We start from the raw sequence: 18,044 nt of genomic DNA, 5'->3' as shown, positions 1-18,044 counted from the left end.
AGTAGTAGTAGCCTCAAGTGTCTGTCCTCAGGCAGACATGAGGAGTTAAAGGGATATTCCGGTGTAAATTTAATCCATGGTCTAAATCACCATGAAACTGTGTTAGACTCCCTCTCGAGAGATCAAGTTAGCAGACCGCTAATTTACGGAGTTTTATCAACCTCAGAAACGACAGCATGACAACAATACACTGCAGTAAATGGATCCAAATATAAACCGCCACCAAAAAGCCACAAATAATGCTCAGAACAGCACCAAACTTCAGCAACAGTACAAATAGGGTCTCAGCACATAGTCCGGGGCATCTAACCTCCGCTAGCTTAGCTGGATTTCTGTTGTGAAGCTAAAAACAGAGTTCAACTCTCCTCCATCAGCTTCCAGGTCAGGAAAGTCCCGACACAACGATTACCGAGTGCGGTTAGAAATGCTCAATTCCGTTCTTTTCCCTGTCCGCTCTCGATAATAACTGTTATAAACTGGCAGGTAAGACACATATGAACTTTGATTGCTTTTCCATGGAGTCATAATCATACATTTTCATCCATGAGCCGCGGAACTCTACTGCACTCGGTAATCGACTCGTCGGGACTTCCCGTCAACAGGAAGCTGCTGCAGAAGAGTGGTAAATTTAGTCAGCTTTTCAGTAGAAATCCAGCTAAGCTAGCGGAGGTTAGATGCCCCGGACTATGTGCTGAGACCCTATTTGTACTGTTGCTGAAGTTTGGTGCTGTTCTGAGCATTATTTGTGGCTTTTTTGGTGGCGGTTTATATTTGGATCCATTTACTGCAGTGTATTGTTGTCGTGCGGTCGTTTCTGAGGTTGATAAAACTCCGTAAATTAGCGGTCTGCTAACTTGATCTCTCGAGAGGGAGTCTAACACAGTTTCACTGTGTGTTAGACCATGGATTAAACTTACACCGGAATATCCCTTTAAGTTTCTGAAGACGTGACTTGAGGCAGTTTATCAGACTTTACTCCCTCAAGAGCCACAGAAGGCTTCATGCAACTTTCCTCGCTAATGCAGTAATATTCCCAAGACCTGCAAACAGAATCTGATGAATACTCTCAGTGGATTTCAGAGCCTTCCTAACGTCCCTGTAGCCGCTGATCTGCATTTAACATATCGCTAAAGCATAATTAGCAGCATTTGCCGGCTACAACTGACAAATCTACAGAAACTCTCGCTTTTTCTCAATTGATAAATAGTATTTTGGAAGTGAAATATTAAATTAAAAACACACGGTGATGGGAAAGTTCTTTGCACCTCTCAATTAAGCCACATCTCTGTTTTCATCGCAGGTCCTCAGGGTGAGAAGGGGAGAGATGGGCTTCCTGGCAGAGACGGTAAAGTGTAACCATAGTGGCCTTTCAGTCAGTTTAAAACCGTTTAAGGCTTCGCGATTACTCATGACTGTTTCCTCCTCTTAGGGAAGCCGGGGTCTCGAGGGCTGCCAGGTCCCTCTGGGCCTCGCGGGGATGTCGGGACGAGGGGCCCATCTGGAGCCCCGGGATCGAAGGGATCCCCAGGTCCTCAAGGTGAGTAGAAATACACACTGAGCCTCGTCCTTGAAGATGTTGACCCAGTTTATCAACCAGCACGCTGTAAAGATTTGTGTGTGTCGCTGAGAAGTGTCGCAGGGCAGTTGTTACTCGCCGGTCCACTTAATCTATTGTCTGGAGAACGAGATGTTTGAATGGCTCTCTGTTGACCCAAGACTTGTGGAAACAACGGCGGAAAAATGAGAGAGATCTCCAACAAAAGGCCGACCCGCGATGTTCTGCTCCGGAGTGTTTGCCTTCCTCTTAAAACCACTCGTCAGCCCACAGACCCTCCAGTGGTGAGCGTCGGAGCGTTCCAGCGGCCTGCTGGTTACTTACTGGAATTTGGGCATTTGGTTGGTTGACTTTTAAAATCATATGTTTCTAAAAGTGCAGCTCCAGCGGGCAGCATTCTGGGTTTTCAGACTGTATATAACCGTGCCGCCGCTGCTGCAGGGTCGTAAATCTGCTCGATGCACTCAGAGCCGGTTATGTTCAGATAATAAACGACCTGTTGGGATAAAAAAGTAAATCCACAGGCAGCTGTGACTTGAATGATAATAAAGTAAATGGCGGTGTAAGCGTGTCACCACATCTGCTCTCGCTATAGGCTGTTTTTTCCTCGGCTCTGGCTCACACATGACCCCTGCTCCGTGCCGGCTGCTGGGGCAGAGATGAGATTTAGAGCGAAAGTTAAACTACAAACCTGCTTTTTTTCCTTCCGAGAAGCGCCATGTGACTTCAATCCGAAATGAACATGAGCTATATATACACAAATCCCAGGTCCTTATGATTTCCATATGCCTGTGGTGTTATTGTTTTTTCTATCTCCATTACTTCATAAGTACCCAAAACCGGCGCTGTGCTCTGCATCCGAAGCTGCGTTTGACTTATTGTGCCGATTTCTTTTTTTTCTTTAAAGAGAAAGATAAACACAGGACTGGAACGTGTCCAATGTCACGGACAATGTAGACGAATGTGCTCTCGAGCTGGAGGTTGTGGGAACAAGATGGGACGAAAAAATGAACTGGCGTTGTTTTGGGGAAGTGATATTGTACGTTATGACGAGTCCTGAGAAGTTAAAGCAGAGTTTTATTGCAGAGCTTGACTCATATTTTGACACGGCGTCCCCCCGCAGACTCCTCTGGGGAACCATTATCCTGCAGGAGAAACCAAAACTGTTTTCCCCCGATATGTCACATAGACTCTGAAGGGCCACTTTGATTGGCCGTTTGAACCGCCGTGCCGAAGACTGCGGCTCACAATCTCCCTGATGAAGCCAAAACACGGCCGGGTCGTGCTGCGGTGTTCACCAAGTGAAAACGGCTCGGGCGTCAAATCAGAGCTGTAATAACTTTACCCCGCAAAGCAGTAATTAGTGGACTGTCACTGTCGGTTGCATCAGTACATAAACAGAGAGGTGGTGAGTTCGGGTCCATCTTGAGGGGGTGAGAGGTGGCGTTCAGGGTGAAGCGTTACCTCAGAACAGTCCAAACAGTGAGGTCAGATGTAGTTACGGTGGTGCTCTTTCTTTTCCCACCTTCATAAAGAGCGGACCGGCTACAAGCTGTTACTAAAAAGCCAGCGGTGAGTGTGCAGGGAACATTTAATTTACTGTGAAGCGGTGCCAACAACACTTTGCAGAAGTTTAATGGTGTTTATTTGAGCTTTCACATGCCCCCGAGTGGGTTCCCAGCACCGGGCCGTTAAACAGCCTCCTCCTGTTAATTACGTAGAAACGGAGTCAGAATCCTACATCTGTCCTCGTCCGTCCAGCTGCTGATTTAACGCCACATGTGCACAGATATAAAGGAACCCACACACACACAGCCAGACGTTATTCCGCGGTCTCACTCAGCGGTTTATCTAATCTGTTCCCTCTTTAGTCTCTGTCACGGTTTATCCTTCTGTCGTCAACATCGCACACTCTCATTCATCACCATCCTCCCCCCAGTAAAAAAAACTTTTAAGGCCATGTTTTGTTATGTCATATTTCATATCTGTCACCACACTGATGTTTCCGTCCTCCCTCCCTCCTCTCAGGCCCCCGTGGTCCACCAGGACTCCCAGGAGAGAGGGGTCTACCAGGCCCGCCCGGCCCTCCAGGTCCTCCAGCGCCTGCCAGTGCCCACATCCCCGAGCCGGACCACGGTAAGACCTCGGACGACTCACACAGACACCATGGCACAAAGTACACAGCGGACAGTTAAAAGTGCTCTTTTGTTTGCTGCAAATACGAGTCGGAGCGTCGCTCTCTTTAAACACTGTTCGAATTTTTGATCTTCCACCGTGCCCACAATCTAATCCAATCTGCGGGACGAGGTTTTGGTCCTGGAAGCGTTCTGGTGTCCATTTATAGTCCGAGTAACATCATCCAATCACATCTGAGAGGAATTTGGTTGCATGCAGGTATTCATCGGCCATCGTCTGATTTAGCTTTTTATTTCCATTTCTCTCTCTCTCTCTCAACTCCACAAAGGTCCGGTGCGCTCACTCCTTTCTTACTCCAAACCGCCACATTGTGTTTTCAGTCTTCAGACCCGACCGATGCTGACTCGAGCGACATCAGCACATTCCCCTTTTTAAAGGTCTAACATTTCTCCAGTCGAATGTCTACAAACGACTAAAACCTTCGCTGTATGTCATATCATGAGACAACAGCCGACGTAAAAAAGATAGAAACAGCTTTAAATTAAGAATGGACTACATGTTTTTTCAGCTCATCTGAGACTGAAACATGTGTGGGTTGGTTCTGGTTGCCTGGTGCGGAAGGAAGACTTTAATAACTCGCCTCGTCTGTGAATATTTCTGCGGGCGCTCGTCAGACAGGTTTTCCTTGGCAGTGGTGGTCGTCTGACGGCGAAGGCGACGACTCTGGCGGTCCCACGCTTGCTTCCTTTCGCTGTTTTGATTGAGAGACTTTTGCATTTAACTGAACCCAGCGCGAGTGCGTGCTCACAAAATCGAGGGAAGCCTTTTGTTCCCAGACTGGACGATGTATGTAGGTTTTCACTGATTTTCACTGATGTGTCTTCATGTTCTCTCCTGTAAGCGTGAGAGCTCTCGCAGGTTTTTTTCCGGCCGGACGACGAACAAAAAAAAAGCAAAGGAGAGAAGGAAAAAAACAGACAGGACGGCGGTGATCCTTCTAACTGCTACTTGCTCCTTATCGTCTCGAAGCCAAGTAGAACAGAATCAAAGAGTATTAAACGGAGGCAGAGACAGTCTGGGGTTGACGCAGACTTCGCATGCTGGGATGTGAACCTGTCCATCACTGATGTCACTCAACAACTTCCAGATGTAGGCCTCCGCTCAGACGGCCGAGGGGGGAGGGAGGGGGGAGGGAGGGGGGAGAGAGAGACAGATGGGGGTCTGCACCGGCTCTTTTTCAAGGTCAGCACGTTGGCGGGTTTTATGTGTGGATACGGCGGTAAAACAAAGTATGCGGCACCACCGATTTGTAAGCTCTGAATTCCTGCGTGGAGAAAGCTGCGGGCGCGTTGAGGTTGGCATGATGATTTCCGAAACTGCGAGCCGTTTCTTTCTCACATCAAAGTAACAGTAGGGGACGTGAGGAGGGAGAGGAGGGAGAGGAGGGAGAGGAGGGAGGGGGTTCTGTCCTGGGCTTCCTTTGGAAAACACTGGCTTATTTGGCTTTTGCGTCTGCATCAGGAGGTTGGAATTCCCTTTCTGCAGAACAGGAGAGGGTTAGTGGAGGAGGAGTAGGAGGAGGAGGACGCTTTAAGCTGCAGATCCCGGTGCGTTTTTAGTAGGAAATGAAGAAAGTGTGTTGAGAGAGACGCAGCGAGGTCGGCCCTGTTTTGGATGTCACCTCTGTGAGCAGCGTTCTGGCAGCTGGAGGATGTTCCTGGCTTCCTCCTCCTCCTCCTCCTCTTCCTCCTCCTCCTCCTCTCTGTATCTCCTGAAGCCTCATGCCGTGATTGGATCTGTGTTTCCTGTCAGTATGAAATGACCCAATGACCGCACGCTTCCTGTATCGCTCGCACGTTCACCACCCTCTTCCTCTTGAACTTTCTCTGCAGGCCCATTTTGACGTAGAAGTTCACTTGTTGTTTTTTAGTTGTTGCTGGACAGTCGTAGTTCTTTACAATATTACATAACTATTAACAACTAAAGCTGATCTACCGGCAGGGCTGTTGTACAGTGTAGGCTGCTTCTCTGCTGAAGTCATCAGGTGGAAGTTTGAGTATTGGTTGGAAAACACTGCCCTCTGGAGGTTAACCTGGTGTAAAAGTGAAAATAAGGTGACAGCCTACAACACGTTTTTGCTCATTAATATACTGTAAAGTCAGAATGTGGCACATTAGATGGACTGATTAGGTAGTAGAGGCGTAAATCACACGTTTCATCAGGATATGATATCACATCGATTCTGTGGACAACGATACGATATTTGCCGATATCACAAAGTCTGCAGTGATAAGGTTTTGGTTTGATTAGATCCGATACAGCGGCGGCGATCGATATGAGATGATACCAGTTCAGGTACATTTACATATTTGACAGTTTTGTTACTGAACTCTTCAGTGGAAATATCATTTTAACACTGGTTTCAGACATTTAAACGGAAAACAATCTATTGTTTTTAATAAAAAAGAAAGCACTGTTTAGAAAGGATGGAAACACTGACAGGAGGTGCCACGAGAATTTCAAAATAAAGGCGTATCTATATAGATAAGGATCTCCTGATTAAACCCATTTTCTTCCGACCACAGCTCGTGGAAAAGACCCTTTTTACACCAACACCTTCCATGACCCACGAGGGTCTCCTGTTCCAGGACCTCAGGGTCCCCCCGGGCCTGTCGGTGAGTTTTATTCTATGTGTTTAACTGTGTTTGTGAAACTGTGACCTCACACTGGAAAATTAAACGAATGCAGATGATTTTGCAGTTTCTAATACACACTTCTAAATTATATCGATTTCATTCAACTCATTGTCGCGTAGTGAAAGTGAGTCTTATAACGCTAAAGTACCCTCTTGGGAGCCAAAACGCATGCTAAAGTGCCCTCTTGGGAGCCAAAATGCGTGCTAAAGTGCCCTCATGGAAGCCAAAACACACGCTAAAGTGCCCTCTTGGGAGCCAAAACGCATGCTAAAGTGCCCTCTTGGGAGCCAAAATGCGTGCTAGAGTGCCCTCATGGAAGCCAAAACACACGCTAAAGTGCCCTCTTGGGAGCCAAAATGCGTGCTAAAGTGCCCTCATGGAAGCCAAAACACACGCTAAAGTGCCCTCTTGGGAGCCAAAACACACGCTAAAGTGCCCTCATGGAAGCCAAAACACACGCTAAAGTGCCCTCTTGGGAGCTAAAACGCATGCTAAAATGCCCTCTTCGGAGCCAAAATGCGTGCTAAAGTGCCCTCATGGAAGCCAAAACACGCGCTAAAGTGCCCTTCTTTCGCCCCTGCCCTTCAAAAAGTCTGTGCACGCCACTGGTTGTTACACTGTGCAGTCAGTATTTACCTCAGAATGACAGAAAAAAGAGGGTAAAGATGTTGATATGAATCTCTTCATGTATCATGCAGGTCCTCCAGGTCCCAGAGGCCCGTTAGGACCTCCTGGCCCATCAGGACAGAACGTGAGCTCCCTCACACATAGTGCTGCCCTGCAGTCACTCACTGAGTACAGCACTGTAACATTTGTCTCTATACAAGTGAATTATTGTCGTTTTGAATCTCTTCCCTGACTCGACGCAGGGTAAACCTGGAGTCCCGGGAACACACGGCCCTGTGGGGCCGAAGGGAGAGCGTGGGGAGAGAGTGAGTCCGCTCAGAGCGCCACAATGTTTTGGTCTGCGTCCTTAAACAAAACTCTCCGTGACATGCCTTTTCGTCTTCTCAGGGTCCTTTAGGTTACCCGGGAGAGCGAGGCTTCAGAGGCGAGCCGGTAAGCCACGTCCACCCCGACGCCGCGAGTGCATGAAGGGAAACATCAACACATGTCATAGCTGGTTATTTTACTGTAAACTACACGTACCAGATCAGAGAGAGCGAGCGCTCTCTGCTGAGCTAAACTGCCGCAGCGCTTTCATTAATGTCTCTTCACACCCACTTATTTTCTGTTGTTAATGTTCTTTTTCGCAGGGAACACCGGGCCTCAAGGGAGAGCCGGGAGAGAAGGGCTTGCCGGTAAGAACGTAGTTGTTGGTAGCTGACAGTTCACACGGTGACGCGGGGTTTCTGCACGGGAGGGTTTTACTTTGATGATCTAAAAAAAAAAGAAAATAAGATTCCTTTGTTGAACATTTAATATTTTCTCTGTCTGTCTAACCCTTATTTTTCTTTCACCTCTTCCTCATTTTACAAGAGCAATCTAAATGTAAGATATTTTTATTTATGTCATCACACGTTCACTCTGCAATGCAACAAGTCTTCTCAGTAAACCTGATTTAAAGTCTAACCATGACCCCCCCCCCGTCTCAGGTTATGGTTACCATCTTTTCTACGATCACTGTGTTTATGTTTCTCTCTCTCTCTCTCTCAAGTCTATATTTTCCTCCCTGTTGATGGTCATTGAGTCTGTTTTATATTGTTGTATATATCGTTTTTACGCTGTCGTCTGATGTTGTGCGTGGAACCTTTTGGTGTTAACGTGTTTTTGTTTTTGTCGGTCCTCGGGTTGTGCTCTGGACTGCTGTCCCCTGTCACGACACTGTCCTCTTGACCCTAAAGCTGTCTGACTCCCTCTGCAAGCTACTGTCCCCATGGCTACCTTTCACAGTCACCTTTTCAGCATCTGACTTTGGCATATACATCTTGAAATGGATACAGAAATTACAGTAAACAACAACCGTGCACCAGCTCGGACTGGGAGACAGAAATCTATATTCACCGTATTTTCGAATTCAGGCGTGCTGTCTTGCATCTGATCCATCAATTCAAAGTGTTGGAACGTGTATATGCCAAATGACTCCATATGTGTCAGTTGTGGGTCCTGTTGGGTTTAGAGGTGTTGTGCTCTGATGTGAGTGGAGTGGATACAGCTATCCTCTTTCATCCCACGATGCAACCCTGCATGATTTCATCTTCAGGTTCTGCACCACGTTAAAAATAAAAAAAAGTCTTCTTCTTCTTCGTTCTGGATGTTTTTCTGACAAAGTGTATCTAACCATGAGTGAAATAACACGGTGCCGCTCCAACAGAAAGAAGGCAAGGTTTTATTTGCGCACGCGAGATTTCAGAAAATCAGATGATTAAAAGATAAGAGATGTGTCGGGATTCATACAGCAGACCTCTTCGCTCCCTTATTGTAAATTATGACCACGACATAATTTGGGACAATCTTAGAAAAATGAAATAAAAACAAAAAACATACACAATAAACCAACATATCAATCAACAATGATCCAATTAAGACATTATTAAGAATTCAGGGAAAGAGAAATAAAGCGTCTTTTAGTATTCCAGATAGTTTAACGTCCAGGGTTCGTACGGGTGCTTGAAATCCTTGAAAGTGCTTGAATTTCAATGTTGTGTTTTCATGGTCTGAAAAGTGCTTGGATTTTAGTTTAAGCGCTTGAAAGTGCTTGACATTATAACTCTGTGTCTTTCACAAAATTGGGATCAGACTTGATAATTAATGTCTGAAGTTTTTGCTATTATGAAATATAATTTTAGATATTTACAGCATAATATAAATCAAAAATCATAAGTATATATACTCCTTTAGAGACGTATTTTACCCCAGCAATAAGGTGCTGGAAAATCCTAAAAGTGACCCTTAGAAGTGCTTGAAAAGTGCTTGAATTTGACCTTGAAAAACGTGTACGAACCCTGAACATCTCCATCAGAGTCAACCTTTGTGATGCTGCAGGAAATGGCCACCAAAATCAGAAGGACGTGTACCACGAGCGTCATATTTAACAGTAATTCACCAAAATACTGACAAAGAGAGGGAGTGAACCCACACACGGACGTCTCTACATCGTGTGACTCAGTCAAACTTTGCCTTTTCTTCTGCAAACACTCAGTCCGTCCCTGGCTTGTCTTACTAATCAGAGCATTACATCTTGTGAATCGCTCACCTCGGCACCAAAAGCTTCAGCTTCTCTCCGCATGCCTTTTGTAGCAACGGTCTCTTTGTCTGCTTTACTTCTCTTCTTCAACCACTTGTGTTATTGTCCTGAAGGTATAAACTCATGAAGCCGTCGCCTTCTCCCTTAAAAAGACGAATAAATTAGATTTCAGAGTAAATCTACGCCGGCTTCATTCTGTCAGGTGACGGCGGATAACTTTTTTGTGACCTGCAGCGTTAAGAATGAAAGCTGCGGTGCTGAAACAAACAAAACACTCGCCTGGGCTTGATAATGAATGCAGATGGCATGAAACCCCCTGGGAGAGTGTAAACCCGGCTGTGTTATGTCGCCGGCGTGAGGCTGGTCTGTAATGTGCATGCTGATGTCGCCCAGCCCGGCATGGCAAGAGTCTGACTTCATGAAGCAGCATGGCCAGAGAATGAGGGAGATACAGCGAGAGAAAAAAAATAAAAAATACAGGGATGTGTTTGAGAGTGCTGGGCAGACATGTGGACTGTTTTAACCTTCTAACTGCTGAACTGTACTGAGAGAAACACAACAACAAAATGACTTGCATCTTGGCGAGCAGTTTCTTTGGCTTGTGCTCCTTACCTTGACGGCTGTATCTATCTTCACAGGGGGACGGAATACATCAGATCAGAGAGGCGCTGAAGATCTTAGCCGAGAGGGTTTTAATCCTCGAGACTATGATCGGTATTCATGGTGAGTAGGAGGCCTGAGGCAGGGTCAGCTTTAGGCAGGGGTCAAAGGTGGTGGTGGAGGGTGTGTGTGTGCGTGTGTGTGTGTGCGCGCTCCACACTCCCACCGAAACCTCACTGCTGGGACAGGGAGTGGAAACAGTCGGGAGTACAGCCCCGGGACTCAGGCTGGTGTTTCCACCCCAATCACACACAGTCCCCCCCCCTGTCACTGCTCTCTGATAGGACATTAGCTTGCAGATGTTCCACGACTTGCAGGCAGACCTTGAGCTTCTGGCTCGCAGGGTGACGCTGCTGGAGGCTATCATCTGGCCAGGTAACGCTGAGACTTCCTCACCCACAGCTCCGCAAAAAACTGACGTGAAAGCGTTAGCGCATTTAGATTACCGCTTGTTTTTTACTGAACCGCTGAATGTTGATCTAGTCACTGAAACGTAAAGTAGTCTTTTTTTTTTTTTTTTTAGGAATGTATTTTTCATGTGTGAATTGTGTTGGATGTGTTGGTTATCAGCACAGATGTGATATTTAAAAAAAACAGCTTTTTTTTTGTACCAGAGATGTGGTCCTACGAGAACATGTTTGTATTCTACCAAAGCTTTAATATTTTCGGTTATTTCACACGAGTTATTTCTGTTTCTGATTTAAAGCGTGTGGGGCTCGTTTCAAAAACAAAAGATGACGTCACACACTGAGGATTTAGCAACTCTTGAATCTAAATCGGATGACAGTTTACTTGTTTGGGTGTTGCTGATGTTATTTAGTCATGAATGTAGCTGAGATTTGAAACGAAGCTTTCAAGGGATTTAATCGATTTTTTAAATATATATTTAACATTAGTGCTTTGTAGGTTAATATGTCTGGGTGGCTGTAAAGTATGCAGGTGCAGTCGATAAGACGATTAGTTAAATAAGAATGTGATTTTTGATAATGTATGAACGGTTTAAGTTGAAACATACGAGACAGTCGCTGGTTTTAGCTTCTCAAATGTAGATAAATCTTTCAATTTTACAAATATGTTTTCTTTTGAGACAATTAATCTTTAGGAAAAAAAACATAAACATGTATTAATAATGATAATTTTCATAGCCGCCAGCAGATGCACCTCCTTCAAGTGAAGGATTTGTTAAATCCTTTGAACGTCGTACAGAAGCTCAGAACGGTCGAGCTCGCAATTTATTTTTTATTGCTGTTATCTCAAGATCAATAGTAAATTATTTATTACTTTTTTACATAATAACAGGTTCATTTATTAGAATAATCAAGACAATTTATGAGATTGATAAAAGACATACAAACACTGATCTGTGGTGTGTCAAAACAAACCGTATAAACTCATTAGTTTCATCAGTTTGTTAGCTCGTTTTCTGAGGGGGACTAGAAAAGAAACTATATATATATTAGGGGTGGGCAAAAATATCGATACGGCAATATATCGCGATACTTTGCCACCCAATACAATATCGATATATCGCCGAAGAGCGACTCTGCTGTGCGGCGGGTGTATTTCTGTAGTAGAGAGAGTGGCTGAGGTCTTTGCAAAATGGATGGCAAGTTAACAACGCCTCCGCAATTTAAAGTAGACGTTTGGAAGCACTTTGGCTTCAAAGTTAAGAGAAATAGCAAGAACAACGAGCTGGACAAAGAGAATATTACTGCCCGGAAATTTCATGGGAATTAATAAAATGGAGAGGCTGTTTTGAATGAAATAGTTTTGACTCAATTTGTCCTCTGATCAATATCATCTGATGTACATATACAGGTACATGTGTTTTCATCTTTATTTATATCGCGATATCGTGATACGTATCGTATCGTGACCAAAGTATCGTGATACGTATCGTATCGTGAGGTTCTTGCCAATACCCGCCCCTAATATATATTAAATTATGTATATAAATAAGAATGATTGAAGCACAGTCTGATGCGTTGATGAGCCTGCTGATAAACACTGACACAACCTGTTTGATTATGTCGAGAACACTGAGCTCGTTTTCAAGAGATAATGAAATAAATAACTGGTGATCTGAAGATTGCAGCATTTTAAAATAACATTCCTTGCGAGCACGGCCGCTCTCGGCTTCTGTGACGTTGTGACTCATGATTTTAATAAAAGAACTGGGCCACTGGTATCGTATCGTAATAAGAACCCACTCCTGTCAACTCCATGTTAGCAGCTACGTCAGAGTAGACTTGGATTAGGGACCACAGTGTCCACACACACTGATGGACAGCGAGGCCCCGTTCCAACTGCTGTCTTTCTTCAACAGAGCCTGATCTAGGGTCTGGGGATGGACCGTTTGGCACACTCTCCCCTAGTTTCTACAGAGATAAGCGAGCAGGTGCGCTTCCATATCGACTTGCTTCTCCTCTGTCCTCCGACACCAAGGTTCGAGGGAAGTAGCTCCCCCCCCTCCCGCTCACCCTGAGGATCACGGGCTGGGTTGACTCCCCCCTCCTGTAGGTCTCATCGGCACTCAACAGATTTAGACCTTATCTGATACCCTCCGTGGGCTTTGCCGTCAGATTTAGGATGGGGGGACACCTCAGGGAAACTCCACTGATACTCCACAATGCTCTCCTCCATCGGGAACCTGAGAACTAGCGCGACCCCCTCCACACCTCCACCTCCACACCCATCTCCATAACCAAACACTTATCTTCCCACAACACACCCTGCAGCTCCTCCTGCGTCTCATGTCTTTGGCTGCAGAACTAAAAAAGCCTCAGAGTAAAGATGTATGAAAACAAAACAAAAAAAGAAAAAAAAAAGGAAAATCTCAATCTTCTGCGGCGCTCCTCGAGCCACGAGTTCTGGACAACAAGGGTCATTTTAGAGTAACAAATTAAAGGAGGAATCAGTTGCGAGGAAACAGACTGGATTTTGAGTTTGTATTGCTTTTCACAATGTTACTGCAACCTGAAGAGATTCTCACTATTTAAGTATACTGCGCATGTACAGTTTGCAGGACACAAGTACACACACACACACACACACACACCCTCTTCCTCTAGTACTCATTTTGTTATTCTTCTATCATATTGTTTAACTCGATGTTATGTAGTGCACTAAGAAGATGAAGTCGTCTCCACTCTAACTGAGATACGTGTTGCTAACAGTGATTTGTAGTTTTCTGGTGTGAGTGTCTCCCCCCCTCCTCCCCCTCCTCCCTTCAAATACATACTGATGAAGTGATTTTTATACGCAACGGTATATTTACAATATGTGCAACAACAAAAAAAAGCACATTCGGGTTTGATTGTGTCGTCATAAAACATGTCAGATGTTTAATAAACACACACACACACACACAGAGAAAAAGCAAAACTGTTAAAGGAACTTGAACATATTTTTTACCACTGTTGTGTCGGTAAATTGCTTAAACTGTCCTGATTTTTTTTTTGATTTTTTTTCCAGCTTATATATCGAACCTATTGTGAAACTATTTAAAATGATCATTTGTAGTTTATTTTGTATGCTGTTGTGTAACCATTTCATATTTCAAACTTTTTATTCCTTGCAAAAATGTGTCACTGTGTTGAGATAATCCTGTCTAGATGATCGGTGTAATAAAATGATGTTCACTGTTTTGTTTTTTTTCTAAACACGTCGCCTGTCGTCTTTTTTTGTGTCTGTGCTCATTAAACGCGATCGCAGCGGGAATAACATCCTCTCCCTACCAATGTAAACTTTATGATATATGAGTCAAGTCAAGTTTTCATCTGTTAGACTTTGAAAAAGAGCACCTCAGTCTTTCCTCACACTTTTCCTTTCATTAAATGGCTCTATAAGTCACCCACAGGGAAAAAAATCTAATATCGACGCTCAGCAAAACCCAAGCATAACGCGCGCCCAGTTCACTCCACGAATGCAAACACAGTGTGAGTCCGGGAGAGCGAGGCTGTCTATGTGCCCTGCGGCGTCTTTCCTTTCGACACCACCACCGCCTGTTCCCCGACGCTGTCGTCGATGAGCAGGGAGATGGCGCCATCTAGCTGTTTGGAAGCTGCCAGTGCCACCACAGCTTTCTCTGTGGGGAATCCCATCTTCTCCAGCTGCTGGAGTCTGAGAGGAAACATGAATGATTGCTTTTAAATCACATAAATTAAAACTGTTACAGGAAGTAATGTGAGGAGATTGAAACAAACCCCAAACGATATATTGATGAATAAGGTTATCACTAACCGCAGGGAGGAAACTGACGATTTGGGAACCTCCACTTTCGCATTAGGGTCGTCAGGAGCATCCTGTAGTGACGCCAGTATCCCTGCACGTAGCATCTGTTCCTCCAACACGTCGGACTCAGACTGAGCAGCAGTGTCTTGTATTACCCAGTCCGGGACTGGATCCACCCACTGGTGGTGGTTCAAAACAGATGGATCCCTCAGGAGGGGAGCAGCTGCCTGATCTGCAGGCCTCCTATGAGGAAGTGATCTGTAGCGACACATTAAATTAAATTAAAAAAATGATTAAATCAGTGCAGGTGCCAAGTGTGACAGTTGATGTGAACAGGATGGATCAGACCTCTGTGAGGTAGCGTAGGTGGGCAATCTGAGGCGGGCTGACGTGGGAACATACGCCCAGTCAGGAAGAAAATCCAGAACTCTGTATTCCTCCAGCTCCTGTAACGACCCGATGAAGGACTGATGATCTGGGAGGTACGTTAAGTACGATTATGAAAAGACTTGAGCGTGAACCATTGTGTTATTAACACATCAACATGTGTTGCAGCTCATGAAATAAAGTAGTATAAAACCCCACAAAATAAATCAATAGTCCAGCGCACACCAGGAAACGACTGACACCATTTTATCAAGTTACATTAAAAACAAGAGGGAGAGAACTACTCGTTTCACATGTAGCTTCAGCCCATTTATTCTTATCATTTCACACAGTGGAATTGTTGCATTTATCGCCTATTATACTGGATTTTCTGAACCTGTATAGCAGAATGTGACCTTGTTGGATTCCCTGCTGATCAGCGTCTGATAATTTAAAGAAACGCCTTTTTGCAATTAAGCACAGAGCCAAATCTGACGAAGCTGCATGCAAAACGTGCAGTTCGCTCCCTCTTGTCTTGAAGGAAACTGTTGATAAAATAATGTCAATCGTATCCTGGTGTGCGCTGGAACACGGTGATTCGTTCTGACTGCACCCAGAGGAGAAGCGCCGCTGTGAAAGGGAAAATCCTCCCTCTGTGGCTCCACAACAAGCTGCATGTCGTCTGATAAACAGTCTCTGGTGATGTCACTCAGTGGCTAAGTTGCATTGTGGGTAATGTAGGTGCCAAGTTTTGAAAAACATGAAGATGCGTAGAACAAAAAAAAGGCGATATCTCTGCCGTATTGAATTTAAGAATTTCTTTTTACCTTCATCAATAATGTGCCCAAGAGTATTCGAGGTGTGCGATGCTGGACCAGAGGACTGTTTTTCAAAACCTGGCACCTACGTTACCCACAATGCAACTTAGCCACGGAGTGACATCATTAGAGGCAGTTTATCGTGTCAGATGCAGCCTCCACAAAAATCATACTACTTTTTAACCACACACATTTAGTTGGTCAAAGTTAACCGTGCCTCTCGAGAGCAGAATATATATTTAGGTCATGAATAATGTAACTTGTAAACTGTGATTTGTTGCTCTTTTCTGTACATGCGACATCTATTGCATGCCTGTCCGTTCTGGAAGAGGGATCCCTCCTCTGTGGCTCTTCCTGAGGTTTCTTCCACCTTTTTTTTTACCCTGTTAAAAGGGTGAACACGGCAAGTTTTTCCTCACTCGAATCGAGGGTCTAAGGACAGAGGATTGCGATTTTGGGCTACATAAATAAAATATATGTGATTTTGAATAAGATGAGCTTATACACGGGAAAGGATACAGTTGTGTCCGATGCATATTGTGCAGAAGTGGAGAAAGGCGGGCGTGCCGGGCAGCAGCAGCAGGCCGACCAGCAGGAGAAGCCAGGGGAGAGACCAGACCGGCAGACACCTCAGCAGCCTCCGCTGAGTCACCTGACGACACTGAGCCGTGAACAGAGCCAGCTGGATGGCAGAGTGGCCGCAGATCCGACTCGCTTCGCCGCTGCCCACGAAGAGGACCAGCGCGTAGAGGAGAGGTAGTATGATCATGGTCAGGATGGAGAGGGCGAGGAAGGCGACGGTTCCCCAGCGATGCTCCTGACATCTCCCAAGCAGCAGCAGGAGAGCCACACTGACCAGGAGAGAGGGCAGGTCATCGTGGCTCAGAGCATACAGGAACACATCTGAGGAGGAGAACTGCGTTATAACCTTTGATTTCACCAACAATGCAATGTCAGATGTGTTGGTTAGTATAAAGTTACACATTTACCTCTGAACCTTGGGAAGTCTCCACCTGGACCTAAGCTCAGATTTGCTTGGATGCCCCCAGCATACAACAGCAGCATGAGGCTTATCAATAAACACGTTCCCAGACAGAATCCAGGGCGATCGGATCGGAACCAAAGCCATCCTGACAACATACGATCCAGCATCTTTTAGCTTTAACTCTATACTCAACACTCACTTGTCCATCTGTGGCATTATTATGTTTATCAAGCCTCTGGATGTGCTCCTAGCAAGCGCAGCGTCCATTTTGATCACAGTGTTGACAAGTGGGAACAGCGTAAATCCAAAGCTTTTCTGTAAATTCCTCCACAATTTATCCTGTTAAATCCTCTCTGGCTCGTTGTAGCTACTCGAAAGATAAGCCAACGAGTTAGGCGCTATTTTAAGACAAATACGACCTTGATACGTGAACAATAAATGTTTTTTTAAAGAAGAAAAAGCCTGAAATGTGCTTCATTGCTCGTAGTGAAAGCTCACTTCCGCATTACGTCACGTTACTTCTTCGTGTTCATTGGTTGTCAGGAGGAGGAGTGACAGGCCTCTACCGCCACCTACTGGACACTGTAGGAAAATATGTGCTGGTCCCAACAAGCAGCCTCCAGGGACTGTGGAACAAAAGTGAATTGAAAAACTGACTTTTCAATCAAATCAGGACTATAAGAAGCATTTTGACTTAATTGCTTCACCGATATTTTTTGGTCTCTTTTATGAGTGAGGATCCAAAATGAGTTGACAAAATTTCACTGTATCGATGAACACGAGTCACACGACACTGAATGCAGCCATTCTGGTTTCCATATGTGGAGAAGATCTGTTAACACCTCTGAAAACTACATTGCTGCATAACTGATAAGTGTTCAGACAAGCTCAATGTTTGGTCCTTTGTGATGCTATGTTAATGTAAGTAGAAGATACTGCAGGATTTTTCTCTTTTTCTCGTCTTCTGTGTCTTTGGCAGAGTTTTAAGGCCTTTGGTAAAGAGCTGTTGTGCAAGCTGTGAGAGGCATTCAGGTTGCTCTGTGCAGGATTTCGGCACCAACACTTATTGCCTTGCTTTTGAAGCTCTGGACCGCGCTCTCTCACGTAGTGCTAAATGACTTCTCCAAACACTGAGCTGTTTGTAAACTCACATGATCCGTATAAGCAGGTTGATGGTCAAAGGATTAGTCAGCTAAAATCAAAAGATTAAGCATTTTAGTAGAAGAAAATCACAAATAGTAAGCAAGATGATAGAAAAATATACATACACAAACTCTTCAAACTTCTAAATATGTCAGTACACTCAAGAGCATCAATTAGTCATTTCTCAAATGCCTAAAAAACATTTTCAAACTTTTAAGGCCTCAGTTGCCTTGGGAGAAAAACTGCATTATAAAAAAGGATAAAA

At 44.8% G+C, this 18,044-nt stretch overlaps 2 protein-coding genes across 6 annotated transcripts in view; one reads left to right on the top strand and one right to left on the bottom strand.

Annotated features, from left to right (window-relative positions):
• emid1 (EMI domain containing 1) overlaps window positions 1-13,292 on the top strand; it is a 63,908-nt gene extending 50,616 nt beyond the window's left edge. For 2 of the 5 annotated variants that reach the window (XM_030417643.1, XM_030417640.1), the window contains exons 7-17: window positions 1,301-1,345; window positions 1,430-1,537; window positions 3,584-3,691; window positions 6,277-6,366; window positions 7,086-7,138; window positions 7,257-7,319; window positions 7,402-7,446; window positions 7,644-7,688; window positions 7,867-7,878; window positions 10,213-10,297; window positions 12,561-13,292. In XM_030417643.1, the coding sequence (XP_030273503.1) occupies window positions 1,301-1,345; window positions 1,430-1,537; window positions 3,584-3,691; window positions 6,277-6,366; window positions 7,086-7,138; window positions 7,257-7,319; window positions 7,402-7,446; window positions 7,644-7,688; window positions 7,867-7,878; window positions 10,213-10,297; window positions 12,561-12,694 (788 nt within the window). In that variant the 3' untranslated portion in view covers window positions 12,695-13,292. Of the gene's footprint in view, window positions 1-1,300; window positions 1,346-1,429; window positions 1,538-3,583; window positions 3,692-6,276; window positions 6,367-7,085; window positions 7,139-7,256; window positions 7,320-7,401; window positions 7,447-7,643; window positions 7,689-7,866; window positions 7,879-10,212; window positions 10,610-12,560 lie in introns of all 5 variants that reach the window. The other 3 variants (XR_003984106.1, XM_030417641.1, XM_030417642.1) reach the window with 3 other exon arrangements.
• A 404-nt stretch (window positions 13,293-13,696) lies between these two features.
• Window positions 13,697-17,186, bottom strand: rhbdd3 (rhomboid domain containing 3). Its single transcript, XM_030417644.1, has 5 exons — window positions 16,641-17,186; window positions 16,171-16,554; window positions 14,816-14,942; window positions 14,477-14,725; window positions 13,697-14,356 (listed from the first exon to the last, which is right to left on the bottom strand). The coding sequence occupies exons 1-5, from the start codon at window positions 16,801-16,803 to the stop codon at window positions 14,197-14,199; spliced, it is 1,083 nt and encodes a 360-aa protein (XP_030273504.1). The 5' UTR covers window positions 16,804-17,186; the 3' UTR covers window positions 13,697-14,196.
• Window positions 17,187-18,044: the final 858 nt, after the last annotated feature.

This window comes from Sparus aurata, chromosome 5 (assembly GCF_900880675.1).
Source record: "Sparus aurata chromosome 5, fSpaAur1.1, whole genome shotgun sequence".
NCBI lineage: Eukaryota > Metazoa > Chordata > Actinopteri > Spariformes > Sparidae > Sparus > Sparus aurata.
The sequence above is the reverse complement of the archived record's forward strand: the minus strand, read 5'-3'. Positions and strand labels throughout refer to the sequence as shown.